The sequence below is a fragment of the Oratosquilla oratoria genome, chromosome 2, assembly GCF_046742065.1.
Source record: "Oratosquilla oratoria isolate Oo_2021 chromosome 2, ASM4674206v1, whole genome shotgun sequence".
Taxonomy (NCBI): Eukaryota; Metazoa; Arthropoda; class Malacostraca; order Stomatopoda; family Squillidae; genus Oratosquilla; species Oratosquilla oratoria.
In genome coordinates this window covers 82,333,939-82,351,173 of record NC_134778.1, presented here as the reverse complement: position 1 = coordinate 82,351,173, position 17,235 = coordinate 82,333,939, and the positions used below count along the sequence as shown (strand labels likewise).

At 40.4% G+C, this 17,235-nt stretch overlaps 1 protein-coding gene across 1 annotated transcript in view; it reads left to right on the top strand.

The window, feature by feature from the left end:
- Positions 1 to 17,235, top strand: part of pea (ATP-dependent RNA helicase pea) — a 44,564-nt gene that overhangs the window by 20,865 nt on the left and 6,464 nt on the right. Inside the window, exons 5-9 of the mRNA XM_076211868.1 lie at positions 1,012 to 1,666; positions 5,978 to 6,919; positions 7,341 to 7,494; positions 9,587 to 9,754; positions 16,162 to 16,326. Coding sequence (XP_076067983.1) covers positions 1,012 to 1,666; positions 5,978 to 6,919; positions 7,341 to 7,494; positions 9,587 to 9,754; positions 16,162 to 16,326 — 2,084 coding nt within the window. The remainder of the gene's footprint in view (positions 1 to 1,011; positions 1,667 to 5,977; positions 6,920 to 7,340; positions 7,495 to 9,586; positions 9,755 to 16,161; positions 16,327 to 17,235) is intronic.

The window sequence follows — 17,235 nt, the reverse complement described above, 5'->3', positions numbered from 1 at the left end:
TGTCTCTGGGAAGAAACTTTTTGGACTGTTGTCTGTATTGTATCAGCATGGGACTGTTTCTATGTCAACAGCTTAAAGTGGTAGGGAAAGGAGAGCACTTGCTGCTCGTCAGCACTTCATGTGTGAAAAAGTGTAAAAAATGCAGCTTAAGTTGATAGATATCTTGGGCCCTAGTCTTGATGGAGGTAAGGGGGTTGATGAGTTTTGAAAATGGGCAACTGTGCTGTCTATCTTGTAGGAATACCATATGCAGGTATCTGCCATTGGTTCCAAATGATCAAAATAGATAAATTGAGGCAAATCTGGTCAGGAGAGATGAAGAGACAGGACACATTGAGTGGAGCATTTTTCTTGTACATACATGCATATACTAAGGGATTTTTCCCCCTTAGAAGAGAGGTAGCCAAAGTCAAAGGCATAAATCCACTCCCACCCATTTCATTCCACATACTCCACTCTTTCTTGTACATAACAATGAAATAGAATTAGATGAATATTGCCCCTCCCATCTTAGCACCTGGGGAGATGAAAGTTGACCTGTCCCTTACCACACTAAGGCTGTGCAGCCAAAGCTGGTGTATCTGTAAATTTTTCTATGTTCCTCCTTCCCCTTGCATCCACTCCTCCATAACAGCATGGAGCAAACACAGGGAACATCCCCTTAGACTGCATCATCTAATTATTTGTTTACAATCTTTCTACACATCCACTTGCATTCACCGTAGCTTTCCTGACATACCATGTGCATCCAGAATTCTTTCTGGCCCATCCATTCATCTCATTCTAGATCCTTTTCTCCAGCATAATCCACTTCATTTTTCAACACTTAACTCATCATCTCTCATTCTTTCAGTTAGCCTGTGTGAAATATGCAGTGTTTGCTGAAATTTACTTATTAATATTTTTGGTACCCTTTTGGTACCATTTAGTTACATTCACAGAATATGATGAAATGTCCAATTTTTTTTTTAATGTCTAAATGTCTAATTGAAAATTATTTTCCTCTTTTAGGTAAAAGTGCTGTCTTTTACTGGGCAGAAGACATCCTTATCCATGAAAGATGTAGACCAAGAATCTGGGGAGGATCTTAACCCAAATGTAACCACTCTTGGAAGTCAAGATGATGAGCAAGCTATGCGCAACCCTGACCGCCCTACAGCATTCATGGAAGTTGCTAAAGGCACTGATGAAGAGGATCTTGCCACATACAAACGTGTGAATCGCATCTCGTCACCGGAGAGATGGGAATGGAAACAGATGATGGCAGCATCATGTATCAGCAAGTCAGAGTTGCCTGACTTTGATGAAGAACATGGTGTTATGGGGGGTGAGAATGATGATGAAGAGGATGTAGAAATTGAGTTAGTAGAAGAAGAACCAGCATTTTTACGGGGTTATGGAAGAGTACGGGAAGAGCTGAGTCCTGTTCGGATTATGAAAAATCCCGATGGTTCCCTTGCACAAGCTGCTATGATGCAAAGTGCTCTGGCTAAGGAGAGAAGAGAGATTAAGATGGCTCAAAGAGATGCAGAATTGGAGTCTCAACCAACAGGATTAGGGCAGAACTGGAATGACCCTCTACCTGAACCTGCACGTAATGATCCTAGTGCATCAAGAGCTATGCTGCAGCAACAAGAAATACCAGAATGGAAGAAGCATATTACAGGTATGTTACAAATATTACAATAGCATATTACAAATTTGGAAATTATACATGAAAATAGAAAGTCACACTATTGAACATGTAGATGTCATTACAGTGCAAGTAACCCCTAATTACCATTTGCAATAAACCTCTGCATTAAAAGTAAGTATGATAATGGGATAAGATGATTTAGGAGTGAAAAGGGTGAGGAGATGAATTAGGCAAAGAGGAAAATGTAAACTATGCAGATGGACAAATGTTTAATTGAAATAAAAGTTTTAAGGGGAAGTTGGGTAGGATAGTTCAAGGATTTGTTGAAAGTTGAAGAAGTTAGGGAGGAAATGATTGTGGTAATAGGAGATGTTTGAAAAATTATGGTGATGGGGGAAAATTATAGGGCCTCAAGAAAAGGTGAGGTACTGTGTCTTGCGACACTGCTTCTGACCCAGGGCAGTGGACAAGATGCAGGGATGACTCGTCATCCAGGAGGTGCCAAGATAAGAGGGAGGGAGGAGGGTGGATGGGAGTGGAATATGTAGGGAATGGAATGGGTGGGAGTGGTTTCTGTGCCTTTTTCTTTTTGGCTACCCCCCATGTAAGGGGGAAAAAGCCTTTGGTATATGTATGTATGTACAGGTTGAGTGTATGTCTTAGCAGGGCCACCCTCCTTGTAAAATGGAAAAGGCCTCTTGGTATATGCACTTATGTATACATGTGATAATGAGATTGAGAATTAATTGAGTTCTCTAGCAACAGTTCTCCCCAAAAGAGATTCATTTAGAGGGTCATTAACCCATGCATTTATGAAGTAAACATTGAATAGCCCTGTATTTATTAATATTTATATACACATTGGCATAATATATTAAATAATAAAGAGGCACAAGATAAGCATATAGATAGAGTAATTGCTTAGATATCTGATGTAGTAGGGCAAAAGGCATGACCAAGACATGGTTTTGTGTGGAACTTGGCCCCCTGATTTTGTCTGATCCTGAAGGAAACATATTCCTGGTGTTTCATATACACTTTATGGGTATGTCTAAGCAAGGAAGGGAGAGGACAAGAGATAGAGAGTGGTTGTGAATGGAAGATGAATTGATGCAGTCTGAAGAGATTTCTTCTTTTCTGCTTTGTAAGTTCATGAGGGGTAGGGTTGTCATTTAATGAAATGGTGGGAGTTAACCAGCTTTAGCTGTTGAGCCCTGCTATGGAGGTGCTGTGCATGCTTTATTGCTCTGACCCAGGTAATGGGGACAGGGCTAGCCCTTCATTCACAAGGAGATGAGATAAAAGGGAAAAACAAATGGGTATAGGACGGGTGAAGATTGGGTGTGTGCTGTGGCTGGCCACCTCCCTTGTAATGGAGAAAAGGCCCTTTGGTGTGTGTATATGGACTGAAACAGTACCAACATAGAGTATGCCAGGCCAGGGACTCAAATTGCCCCCATATGCAACTACCACATAAGAGGACACAGAACACCTCATACCACAATGCCCCACACTAACAGTAACACAGTATAATCTTCCCCAAGTAACTTGTGGACTTGCCCAAAGGCTGTTGCCCTTTACCTGAAGGTCTTCTGCAAGAGAGATAAGGGGCAATATATTGATATATTTGGACATTTGCCAATGCTTTGGGAGATTAAAAAGTACATACATATAACAAAGGCTTTTTTCCCCCTTATAAGGGAGGTAGCCAAAAAACAAAGGCATAAAAACCACTTCCACTCATTCCATCAAACTCCACTCTCCTCCATCCTCTTCCCTCCCTATTATCTTGGCACTTCCTGGATGGCAGGTCATCCCTGCATCTTGTCCACTGCCCTGGTTCAGAAGCAGTGTCGCAAGATGCAGCACATCCACAGCAAGGCTGCTTCATTAAATCAGCGACCCCCCCCCCCTCTCCATCCCCTCATGCAGAAAAGGAGAAGATGGGGGGGGGGGAGAACTCCCTTTGGGCTGCGTCAATTTTTTCTCGCACATACTCCCTCACCTCCCATCGCCCACCCTTTCCACATCATGGATCACAACATCATCCATATACAACCATTCTCCCTTCAACTCTGTCTTCTGCCCTCCCCTGTCCTTCCTCAACATACATTTCCCTCTTTCCCAAAGCGCCTTTTACCCCATCCATCCATCTCATCCTAGGTTGCCCCCTCATGTTCACTCCTTCCACATCTGCCTTCCACACCTCTTTTACTAGTCTTTCTTCACTCATTCTTTCCATGTGTCCAAACCATCCCAATACTCTTACATCCACCCTATCTCCCAACTCCCTTTCCACCCCTGTTCTCCTCCTCACCTCTTCGTTTCTCATCATACTTCTCAGACACCTCATCTCAAACACATTCAAACTCCTTCTCTCTTCCTCTCTTATGATCCATGTTTCTGCCCCATACATTGCTGTCAGCACAATCACTCCTTCATACAATCTCCTCTTAGCATCCATTCCCAAATATCTATTTCTCATTACAATTTTTAATGCATCAAGGCATTTACTTGCTTCTTTCAATTTACATTCTACCTCCACCTCCACTCCACCCTTTCCTGCCACATTCGCACCCAAGTATTTAAAACTATCCACTTCTTCCAGTCTCTCTCCCTTAATACTCACTTCCAGTCTGCTGCCACTTTCTCCCCTTGTACATCTCATCAACTTACTTTTACCTACACTTCCCATTGCAACTACCTTTCCCTCCCTATCCTCCTTCACATTTAGTAACTTCCTAAAATACTCTACCCATCTTCCTCTCACTGCCTTCTCTTCCATTATTATCTCTCCATCTGCATCTTTTACTTTTCTTCTCTACTTGATTCGCCTCCTCTTCCTCTCTTAATTTCTTTCCAAAACATCTTTTTATTACTTTCAAAATTTTCTGTCATACTCTTACCCCATTTCACATCTGCTCTCCTCTTTGCCTCCTTTATCTTATGCTTTGCTTCTCTTTTCTTTGCACCTCTCATGGGCCTGGTCCTGAACAAAGTTTGGAAATGGAGTCAGAAGTGGGAAGTGGATATCAACATTAAGAAATGTAGCATAATGGAGTTCAGTAAAAGTAAAAAAAGAATATCAGAACAATATACAATTGGATCTAAAAAGGTAAAGAAAGTGGTATCTGAAAAAACTGGGAGTAATTATGTTAAATGACATGTCCTGATAAACAAACAAAATTGTCAGAGAATCTTATAAATTGCTAAGATAAATAAAAGTGGCATTTACCTATTTGGACAAAGACATTGTTAAAAAAATATTAGTCTCATTAATAAGGCCTAGACTGAAGTATGCTGTGACATTATGATCACCCAATACCAAAACAAATATAAAAAAGATTGAAGGAATCCAGAGAGCAACCACGAAATGGCCCCATCATTTTCAAACTTGTCATATTAAGAGAGACTGGCTAAATTGAAATTACTGACTTTGGAACAAAGAAGAGAGAGAGGCAACCTACTGACCATCTATAAAATCATGAAAGGCATGGAAAAACTTGATAGAGAAGACAAGAGAAACAAGAGGACAGAAAGAAACTAAAAAAAAAAAAAAAAAAAACTAAAAAAAAAAAAAAAAAAAAAAAAAAAAAAAAAAAAAAAAAAAAAAAAAAAAAAAAAAAAGATATAGAAGAGATCTGAATCAAAACGGTTTTCCACACAGAGTGGTGGACACTTGGAACAAGCTGGACAAAACAATGATGATGATATGGTTTAATGTCACATACTACCCCCTATTGGAAGGCTAGGACGGTGTCCCTCACAGAGGACTTTGTAGAGTGGAATTTAATGAACCATGCCCTTGGTTCAACTTTGCCAGTGGCAGAATTCAAACTGCCATCCCCTTGACCTTCACCACAAGTAACGACACCCTATCCTGCTCAGCCAGCAAGCTTCCCTCCAAAACCACCACACTCACACTTGACTCCTTTTCCTTTGTAAAACAGAACTATACAGGCACTCATCCAGTCCTCCGACACTCCACCCTCCCCCAAACAAACACCAAACAATTCCACCAGCCAGTTCACCATCACTGCACCTCCTTTTTTTAGACATTCTGCATGACACCCATCCAACCCAGGTGCCTTACATGCTCTCATCATCTTAATAACTACCTTAATTGCATCTTTCCTTATTTCTCCTCCATTTTCCTCACTCATTACTTTCATTTTCTTAGTGCTACCCACTGCACCTACCTACATTATAGTAAAACCATTATAATCAAATTGCATTATAGGGGCTACATGTATATGGGATATGTGTTTAAGCTCATTAGATTTTATGTTATGAATGTAGATTAAAAAACAATGTATTTACTTATTCTCTGGCTTTTTGCAGGTGGCTCCAGAGGATCTTATGGCAAGAAAACCAACATGTCTCTTCTTGAGCAACGTCAGAGTCTTCCCATATATAAACTGCGAGATGAACTTATCAAAGCAGTATATGAAAATCAGATTCTTATTGTTGTTGGGGAAACTGGCTCAGGCAAGACAACCCAGATGACTCAGTTTTTGGCTGAAGCAGGATTCACAGCCAAAGGAAAGATTGGATGTACACAACCAAGGCGTGTGGCTGCTATGTCAGTTGCTAAAAGAGTATCTGAAGAGTTTGGTTGTCGGCTAGGTCAAGAGGTGGGCTACACTATCCGATTTGAGGATTGCACAAGTAGTGAAACTGTTATCAAGTACATGACAGATGGTATGTTGCTGAGAGAATGCCTTATTGATCCTGATATGAGTTCTTACACATGTATTATGCTTGATGAAGCCCATGAAAGAACCATTCACACAGATGTTTTGTTTGGTCTTCTGAAGCAAGCTGTTTGTAAAAGACCTGAGCTCAAATTGATTGTTACTTCTGCAACACTGGATTCAGTGAAATTCTCAGAGTACTTCAACCAAGCCCCAATTTTTACTATCCCTGGTCGTACCTTCCCTGTGGAGATTCTTTATACAAGAGAACCAGAGACTGATTACCTTGATGCAGCACTGATCACTGTAATGCAGATTCATCTCTCAGAGCCACCTGGAGATATTCTTGTTTTCCTCACTGGTCAAGAAGAAATTGACACTGCTTGCGAGATACTGTACGAGCGAATGAAAGCTATGGGAAGTGATGTTCCTGAGTTGATTATTTTGCCAGTCTACTCTGCTCTTCCATCAGAAATGCAAACAAGAATCTTTGACCCAGCACCCCCAGGCTCAAGAAAAGTTGTTATTGCTACAAATATTGCTGAAACATCTCTAACAATTGATGGTATCTACTATGTAGTTGACCCAGGTACGTTTGCTACAGACTACACTTGTCTCTCCATATATGTAAGGGATGAATTTCACATAGTGTGAATTTGCATAGATTGAGTACTGTATTTAATTCATACTTTCATGCATTGCAATAGTTAAAGGGGAACAGTAGGTATATGCCATATATTGATCTGAAAACTTAACATAGGCTTGAAAAAATGTTATAGGATAATAGTAAGAGGGTTGAGAGTGGTCACCTTTCTTTAGAGTAGGTTAAATGTATGTGAATGTAGGCATATTTACAGCATTGGGGGCACATTTTTTGTAAGAATAATGTGAATTACACCATCCAGATCATAGATGATATTGTAGTACTGAATTATATGTCGTCTATTTGCTGATATGGTGTTTTTGATTAAATAGTTATTAACTAAAATACCTCTTTTGTCATATTACAGGTTTTGTTAAACAAAAGGTCTATAATCCCAAAACTGGAATGGATTCACTCATGGTGACACCAGTATCTCAGGCTGGTGCCAAGCAAAGGGCTGGTAGGGCAGGACGCACAGGACCTGGCAAATGTTACCGGCTGTACACAGAAAGGGCATATAGGTATAGTATATCAAATGGAATGGTTTGGACACATGGGAAGAATGAGTGAAGAAAGATTAGTAAAAGAGTTTTGGAAGGCAGATGTGGAAGGAGTGAACATGAGGGAGCGACCTAGGATGAGATGGATGGATGGGGTAAAAGGAACATTGGGAAAGAGAGTAATGTCTGTTGAGGAAGGATGAGAAAAGACAGAAAATAGGGGTGAGAATAGTTGTGTATGGATGATGCTGTGATGCACGAGGGGGAGTGGGTGGGGGAAGGGGGGTGAGAGAATATGTGTGAAAAATAAAGTGATGCAGCATGAAGGGATTTCTCCCCATCTCCTTTTCTGCATGAGGGGACAGGGAGGGGGGGGGTTGCCAATTTAATGAAGCGGCCTTGCTGTTGATGTGCTGTGTCTTGTGACACTGCTTCTGACCCAGGGCAGTGGGTGAGATGCAGGGATGATCTGCCATCCAAGAAGTGCCAAGATAAGAGGGAGGGAAGAGGGTGGATGGGAGTGGAGTGCAATAGGGATGGAATGGGTGGGAGTGGTTTTTATGCTTTTGATTTTTGGTTACCTCCCTTGTAAGGGTGAAAAAGCCTTTGGTATATGTATGTATATCAAAAGAAAGCTTTTAAAGCACATTTTAAGTAATTGTATAAAATTAGAGATTAAGTAGGACATACAAGTATTGTTTGAGAGGACGGGGAAGGGATTTCTCCCCGTCGTCTCCTTTATATGGGGGGACGGAGAGGGGGGGTCGCCGATTTAATGAAGCGGCCTTGCTGTGGATGTGCTGTGTCTTGTGACACTGCTTCTGACCCAGGGCAGTGGACAGGATGCAGGGATGACCTGTCATCTAGGAGGTGCTAAGATGGGAGGGAGGGTGGAGGGGTGTGGAGTGTTTTCAGGGATGGAATGGGTGGGAATGATTTTATGCCTTTTCCTTTTTGGCTACCTCCCTAGTAAGGGGGAAAAAGCCTTGGTATATGTATATATGTACTGTTAAAAAAAAATTTTGTTGTGAATTTTGCTACAGCATTGGGCAACTCTGTGATTCTGGCCCTGGCCAGAGACCATGTACTGGTTCCTCAGAGCCGCACTCCACAGGAGGGGGTTGGGAAGATGTTTCTGCTTGTGGAGCACACCAGGTGACTGCCGTGGTTGTCGACATCATCTTGTAGAGGACTGCCTTGTGTTGTTCCAGCAGTGCAGCCATGGGCAGGTTGGACACAGCAGCACACATCAGGTCCCCACCGGAGGCTATTACCGGTTTTTTGGAGGCCATGGGTCTTCTGCTAGAGGGACTTGGGGTAACAGATTGATTGATTGAGAACCCTGTGACAATAATGGACAGGCTGTACCTGTTCTGGATGACAGCTGTGAGGGAGGGTGATGCACTGGTGAAAAGTGACAGAAGCACTGTGTGGTAAATTAAAATTGTTCATTACCCTTTTGCCAGCCTTGCATGAGGGCTGGATAGCAATCTGGATAGTGGCGAATTCCAGGTGATGCAGTCTGGATATGGGAGAGATTAGTGCGCCAGCCAAAGATCTGAATGCTCACCACCCCATATGGCTACACATAGTCAACAGACCATGAAGGAAACAAAGCCCTGGACTATCTCCCCAATATAAACATGCTAAAGTATGGTGAACTCACAAAACAATCCTCCCCAACACAACCAGCAAGTGATTTCTTTGTGACATTTCAATGCGCTCACCCTCACTCCATCCACAAACAGTATTGGAAACTATTCATTATTATATTTTTTCTTCCTTCCCTCCTTCCTTCTTCCCTCCTTCCTTCTTCCCTCCCTCCCTCCCTCCCTCCCTCCCTCCCTCCCTCCCTCCTTCCCTCCCTCCCTCCCTCCCTCCCTCCCTCCCTCCCTCCTCCCTCCCTCCCTCCCTCCCTCCTTCCCTCCCTCTCTTCCTTCCTCCCTCCCTCCCTCCCTCTTCCTTCCTTCCTTCCTTCCTTCCTTCCTTCCTTCCTTCCTTCCTCCCTCCCTCCCTCCCTCCCTCCCTCCATTTTAAGAATTATTCTTTTCTTTTCACTTGTACTATATGATTATATAGGATTTTAACCACTTTCCATATATTCTGTATATAGGGATGAAATGCTGCCAACAAGTGTGCCCGAGATACAGAGAACAAATTTGGCATCCACAGTGCTGCAGCTGAAAGCAATGGGTATTAATGACCTTCTAGGCTTTGATTTCATGGACCCTCCACCCACAGAAGCAATGGTAATGGCTCTTGAAACATTACACTCCCTCAGGTAAGTTTCTTCATTTCACTGCTCCATTTATTAACTGATGTCTGTATTGTCTTAGAGGGGGTTTACACCGTCTAACGGTTCGTCGAACATGGTTTGACAGACACGTGCTTAAAGTGATGTGTGAATGGGGTATTTGGGGTTTAACCAATGTGTTCGACAACCAAATACCCCGTTCACACATCACTTTAAACACGTGTCTGTCGAACCGCGTTCGACGAACTAGACCGTGTAAACCCCCTCTTAGGTACATTACAAACACCTAGTGGGTAATAAGAGTAATGATAATAATCATTGCCTTAAATTTCCCTGATTGGAAATTGCTATTCCCACAGCTGTTGGCAATAGAGAGATCTTGAACCCTCCCATAGATCTCTTTGGGAAGGAACTTAGACTGTCTTCAAAACCCATCAGTACCCTAAATTCCATATAAAGGTGTAACATGATGTGCTGGCTCTCAGTCTCAAGATAGGGTTCAAGTTATCTCTGTCAACTTTAACTACATTTCCTCCAATTTTTCATGGAAGGAGAGTTGTCAGTTGGTGATTGTGGGTCACTATGAGCATAGCTCTCCTCCTGCAAAATACAACTAGGTAAATACATACACTTGCTAAGATCAATAAAAGTGACATTTACCTATTTGGACGAAGAAATGATTGAAAAAATAATAGTCACACTGATAAGTCCTAGACTGGAATATGTGGCAACATTGTGGTCACCCAGTACCAAAAAGAATATAAAGAAAATTGAAAGAATCCAGAAAGCAACCACAAAAATGGCTCCAGCACTTTCAAATTTGTCATATGAAGAGAGAGTGATTAAATTGCAGTTACCAACTTTGGAGCAAAGAAGAGAGGTGACCTACTGACTATCTGTAGAATCACGAAGGGCACAGAAATACTCGATAGAGAGGACTTGTTAAATTGGAACAAGAGAAACACAAGAGAACATGGAAAGAAACTCAACAGTAGTGTGTGCAAAAACCCTTCACAAATTTAAGAGCAAACTAGACACTGCGAGATACAAAGGCAGGACACCATGAGTGTAGCTCCCCTTCCTGTAAGATACAACTAGGTATATACACACATGCACACTCTCTCTCCCTCCCTCCCTCTCTTCCCCCTCTCTCTCGATGCTATCGAACATCATTTAGAAAGTAACTGTTTGATAAATGATAGCCAGCATGGTTTCAGACGGAAACGTTCTTGCGTGACTAACTTATTCGAATTCTACAACACAGTTATCTTGAATTATGACAAAAGAAACAATATAGATTTATATTGATACCGTCCCCCACGAAAAACTTCTTACTAAATTAGCTTCACACGAAATAAGTGGTAGCCTATTAAGTTGGACTAGTAATAGGTTGAATGATTGAAAACAGAGTTGTTTTAAATGGAAAAACTTCTGGATGGAAAAATGTTACAAGTGGAGTTCCTCAGGGTTCCGTTCTTGGGCCACTTCTATTCATAGTATATATAAATGATATAGACCATGGACTAAGATCTATTGTTTCCAAATTTGCCGATGATACAAAACTGTGCGGAATGGCAAATGATCACTTAAACCAATTAGATAGTCAAGAAGATTTAGATAAATTACAGCAATGGTCTGAAAAGTGGCTAATGAAATTTAACACAAGTAAATGCAAAGTAATGCACATAGGTAAAAATAACAGTAATTATGATTACAAGTTATTTGGAAATTCGTTAACAAAAGTGGATGGTGAAAAGGATCTTGGCGTAATTATCAATAACGATCTCAAATCATTCAAGGAGTGTATTTCAGCCTCTGAGAAAGCAAATAAGATTCTAGGACTGAGAGTGTGATCTTTTGACCTCAATTGCTTCTTAACCTCTTCACGCCAGGCCAAAATCTCGCGGGCAGCATCAGCTGCCAGATGTGCAATGTTGCGTCATAATACTCGCATTATAAAAAATAAAGTAACCCCTGTAATGCTCGTTCTCTTTCACCCGTGAATTTTGATAACCATAGAAAATATGATGAAGCCAGTTTACAGAGTATGGGGTTCACGCAGGTACAACTACAATAAATATAATCAAGACGCCGATATGGCAGCCTTGCGTGCCCACTTGCTCCTCATGACGCCTATGTAGGCGTCACCGTATGGAAGGGGTTAATTAGAGATGGAGTTTTGACTTCAAAAGTCCGTCTCTAATTAACGAGCTATATAAATTGTTAGTTCATTCACATTTGGAAAATGCTGTTTCAATATGGTCACTGAATTTCATTAAAGACATCGACAGATTGGAAAAAGTACAACGACAAGCCACAAAACTGATTCCAAATATCAAAAATAAATTATACAAAAATTGACTAAAACATATGAATATGTTTTCCCTAAAAAAGCGTAGACTCAGAGGTGATTTGATACAGGTCTTCAAGATTCTAGAGGGAATTGACATCAATAGTGACAAAATTTTCAAACTGAATGAGAATCAGACAAGAAACAATGGTCTCAAACTGTCCGGAAATAGATTTAATTTGGAAGTGGGTAGAAACAACTTTGCCAACTGTGTAGTTAATGAAAGGAATAAACTTCCTGCAGAGGCAGTGCAATGTAGTTCAGTTCAAAGCTTTAAGAATAATTTAGATAAACACCTAAGCAAGATGCTGTAATGACTATCATTTATTTTATACTATTTGTTTATTTGTTTTATCATTTGTCCATTTGTTTATTATTATTTGCTTGATTCTCATTTATTATTAGTTATATGTCAATTATTTACTATTTACCTGTGTTTGTTTATTATTTAAGTATACCTATGCATTTATTTATATATTTTATTATTTACATTATTATAGTTTTTATTTATTTATTTATTTATTATTATGATTTTTTGCATCCAACCTAGATATGGACATAAAGGTCTCCTGTTGGCATGCTCTGCCTTTGTAGTCCTTTGTAAGGAAGAAATATGTATGGAGAGAAATGAAAAGTAAGATTGATGTACAACAAAAAGGACTTGAAAACTTAAGAAATTCTTTCAAAATGCAAATTGGGAAAAATTCTACATTGAAGAGACAAAAGTGGAAGAGAAATGGGTGGTCTTGTTGGAAATCTATAATGAAAGAGTGAATAGGTATGTACCAAGACAGAAACAAGAGAGGGTGTACATTAAATGCTAGTTCAACAGAAGATACAGTGAGACAAAAGATAGAAGAGACAAAGCTTGGAAAAGATGGAGTAAAGAGAAAAAACCTGGAAATGGCAAATATATATAAACTATACATACATATACCAAGGCTTTTTCCCCCTTACAAGGGAGGTAGCCAAAAAGAAAAATGCATAAACCATTCCCACCCATTTCATCCCTAAATACACTCCACTCCCCTCCACCCTCCCTCTTATCTTAGCACTTCCTGGATGACGGGTCATCCCTGCACCTTGTCCACTGCTCTGGGTCAGAGGCAGTGTCGCAAGACACAGCACATCCATAGCAAGGCCGCTTCATTAAATCGGCGACCCCCCTCTCCATCCCTCCATGCAGAAAAGGATAAGATGGGGGGAAAATCCCTTCGGGCTGCGTCAAATTTTTCACACACATACTACCTCACCCACTCCACCTCATGCATCACAACATCATCCATATACAACCATTCTCCATTCACCCCTGTATTCTGTCCTCTCCCATCCTTCCTCAACAGACATTCTCCTCTTCTCCAAAGCCCCCTTCACCCCATCCATCCATCTCATCCTAGGATACCCCCTCATGTTCACTCCCTCCACATCTGCCTTCCATACCTCTTTTACTAGTCTTTCTTCACTCATTCTTTCCATGTGTCCAAACCATCCTAATACTCTTTCATCCACCCTATCTCCCAACTCCCTTACCACCCCAGTTCTCCTCCTCACCTCCTCATTTCTCACTCTATCTAGCCTAGTAACCCGCATCATACTTCTCAGACACCTCATCTCAAACAAATTCAAACTCCTCTCTTCCTCTCTTATGTTCCATGTTTCTGCCCCATACATTGCTGTTGGCACAATCACTCCTTCATACAGTCTCCTCTTAGCCTCTATTCCCAAATGTCTATTTCTCATAATACTTTTTAATCCACCAAGGCATTAACTTGCTTCTCTCAATCTACATTCTACCTCCACCTCCACTCCCCCCTTTCAAGCCAAATTTGCACTATCTAAAACTATCCACTTCCTCCAGTCACTCTCCCTTAATGCTCACTTCCAGTCTACTGCCACTTTCACCCCTTGTACATCTCATCACCTTACTTTTACCCACATTTATCTTCAACTTTCTTCATTCACACACTCCCTAACTCTGTCACCAACTTCCTCAATCCTTCCTCTTATAAACTATAGAAATGAATATATAAAAGTGCACAGAGGGGAAAAAGAATGTATGAAAAAGACATTATAGAAAAATGTAAAGATCAACCCAAATTGTTCTATAGATATGTGAATGGTAAACTTAAAAATAAACAGGATATGGTGAAACTATGCCAAGGAAATATGAAATACACAGAAGATCTACAAATGGCCGAAGTCATGAATAATCACTTCAAATTGGTTTTCACTAGAGAAAAAGTACAGCATTGGTACGAAGGAAGTGAAGTGTGATCTCCCCCCATGAGGGAAATAATAACACAAAAAGAAATAATGGAGCAATTAATGAACATTGACATCATGAAATTGCACAATGCAGATGGAATTGCAAACTGGACACTAAAAGAATGCAAAGAAGAGCTGATGGACAAAATATACAACATAATAAGTTGCTCACTCAGATGGAAAAATACCAAAAGACTGGAAAAATGCTAACATTGTACCAATATATAAAGGAGGAAACAAGAAAGAACCAACTAATTACAGACCTGTCTCCTTAACAAGCACTGTAGCCAAAACTTGTGAGAAAATTATCAAGAATAAATGGACAAAACACCTGGAAGAAAATAATACAAGTATAATAAACCCGAGACAATTTGGATTCAGAAAGGGAAGATCATGCACCACAAATTTAATCTGTTTTTACTCAAGACTAATAGGGATGGATGGGCTGATTGTGCTTTCCTAGACTTACAAAAAGCCTTTGACAAAGTACCACACAAAAAAATATTTAAAAAAAATTGGAAAACATAGGAGGGGATACAAGGCGACCTACTAAACTGGAAGGAGGACTTCATGAATGGTGGAAAAATGAGAGTAGTACTCAGAGAAAAGTATTCAGGTTGGAAGGAGGTGATTAATGGAGTCCCACAAGGATCTGTATTGGCTCCAATGATGTTTGCTATTTATGTGAATGACATGAATAATGATGTGGAATGTTACATGAGCTTCTTTGCAGATGATGCTAAATTGTTGAGGAAAGTGAAAACCGAAACGGACTGCGAATCACTACAGAGACCTTAACAAGGCTTGGAAATGGAGTCAGAAGTGGGAAGTGGACTTCAAGATTAAGAAATGTAGCATAATGGTGTTCAGTAAAAGTAAAAAAAGAATAGCAGGACAATATACAATTGGAATTAAGGAGGTAAAGAAAGTGGGATCTGAAAAAGACCTGGGAGTAATTACCTCAAACATGTCTTCTGATAAACAAACAAAATTGTCAGAGAATTGTATAACTTGCTAAGATCAATAAAAGTGGCATTTACCTATTTGGATGAAGAAATGATTAAAAAAATATTAGTCTCATTAATAAGGCTTAGACTGGAGTATGTTGTGACATTATGGTCACTCATTACCAAAAAGAGTATAAAGAAAATTGAAAGAATCCAAAGAGCAGCCACAAAAATGGCCCCAGCACTTCCAAACTTGTCATATGAAGAGAGACAGGCTAAATAGTTACTGACTTTGGAACAAAGAAGAGAGGTGACCTATTGACCATCTATAGAATCATGAAAGGCATGGAAATACTTGATAGAGAGGACTTACTAAATTGGGACAAGAGAAACACAAGAGGACATGGAAAGAAATAAAAAGGATAGTTATAGAAGATATCTGAAGAAAAACAGTTTTCCACACAGAGTGGTGGACACTTGGAACTGGATGAAACAATAGTGTGCAAAAACCATACACGAATTTAAGAGCAAACTAGACATTGCGATATACAAAGGCAGGACACCATGAGTGTAGTTCCCTTTCCCATAAAATACAACTAGGTAAATACACATGCACACTCTCTCTCCCTCCCTCTCTTCCCCCTCTCTCTCTCTCCCTCTCTCTCCCTCTCTCTCCCTCTCTCTCCCTCTCTCCCTCTCTCTGTTTCTTTCACTGTCTCTCTCTCTTTCTATATATCTCTTGGTCCCTCATTGAAGGTTATTAAGAATATTTCATAAGTGATCAGTGTTAAGGGATTTTGAGTTCATTACGTTTTTCTTAAAATAGTATTATCTCCTCTGTTTATGTTATTACAAAGATTTTTAATTTCCAGTGCCTTGGATGATGAAGGCCTACTGACACGTTTGGGACGTAGGATGGCAGAATTTCCACTGGAACCCAATCTTTCAAAGATGCTCATCATGTCTGTACATCTCAACTGCTCTGATGAAATTCTAACCATTGTTTCAATGCTGTCTGTACAGAATGTATTTTACAGGTAAGTTTTTGTAGTACTTTATAGATTATATTGGAAATTAATATGATGGTTAAAGAAAATGGAGAAAAATGGGAGATAAGCTAGTTGTTGTTTGCTGACGATAATGCACTTGTGGCAGGATCAGAGGAGGGATGAAGGAAGTTAGTGACAGAGTTTGGGATGATGTGTGAGAGGAGAAAGTTATAAATGTGGGTGAAAGTAAGGTGATGAGATGTACAAGGAGAGTGTATGGCAGCAAATTGGAAGTAAGTATTAAGGAAGAGAGGCTGGGGGATGTGGATAATTTAAGATACTTGGGGGGTGCATGTGGCAGGAAAGGAAGGTGTGGAGGTGGAAGCACTGTATGGGGACTGAAGCATGGAACATAAGAGAAGAGTTTGAATATATGAGATAAAATGTCTGAAAAGTATGGTAAGGGTTACCAAGCTGGATAGAGTGAGAAATGAGGTGAGGAGGACAACGGGATGGAAAAGGAGTTGGGAGATAGGATTGATGAAATAGTATTGGGATGGTTTGGACACATGGAATGAATGAGTGAAGAAAGATTAGTAAAAGAGGTGTAGAAGGCAGAGGTGGAAGAAATGAACATGAGAGGGTGACCTAAGATGAGATGGATGGGGTAAAAGGGGTATTAAGAAAGTGGGGGATGTCTGTTGAGAAAGGAAAGGAGAAGACAGAAAATAAGGGTGATTGTAGAATGGTGATATATGGATTGTGCTGTGATATGTGGAAGGGATTGGGATTGCTGAGGAAGGGAGTGGAGAATAGTTGTATATGGATGATGCTGTAATACATGGAAGGGATTGGGTGGGGGATGGAGGGGTTAGGGAGTGGTTATTTGTGAACGATATTTTGATTCAGCCCGGAGAGATTTTTCCCTGTCTTCTTTTCTGCATGAGGGAATGGAAA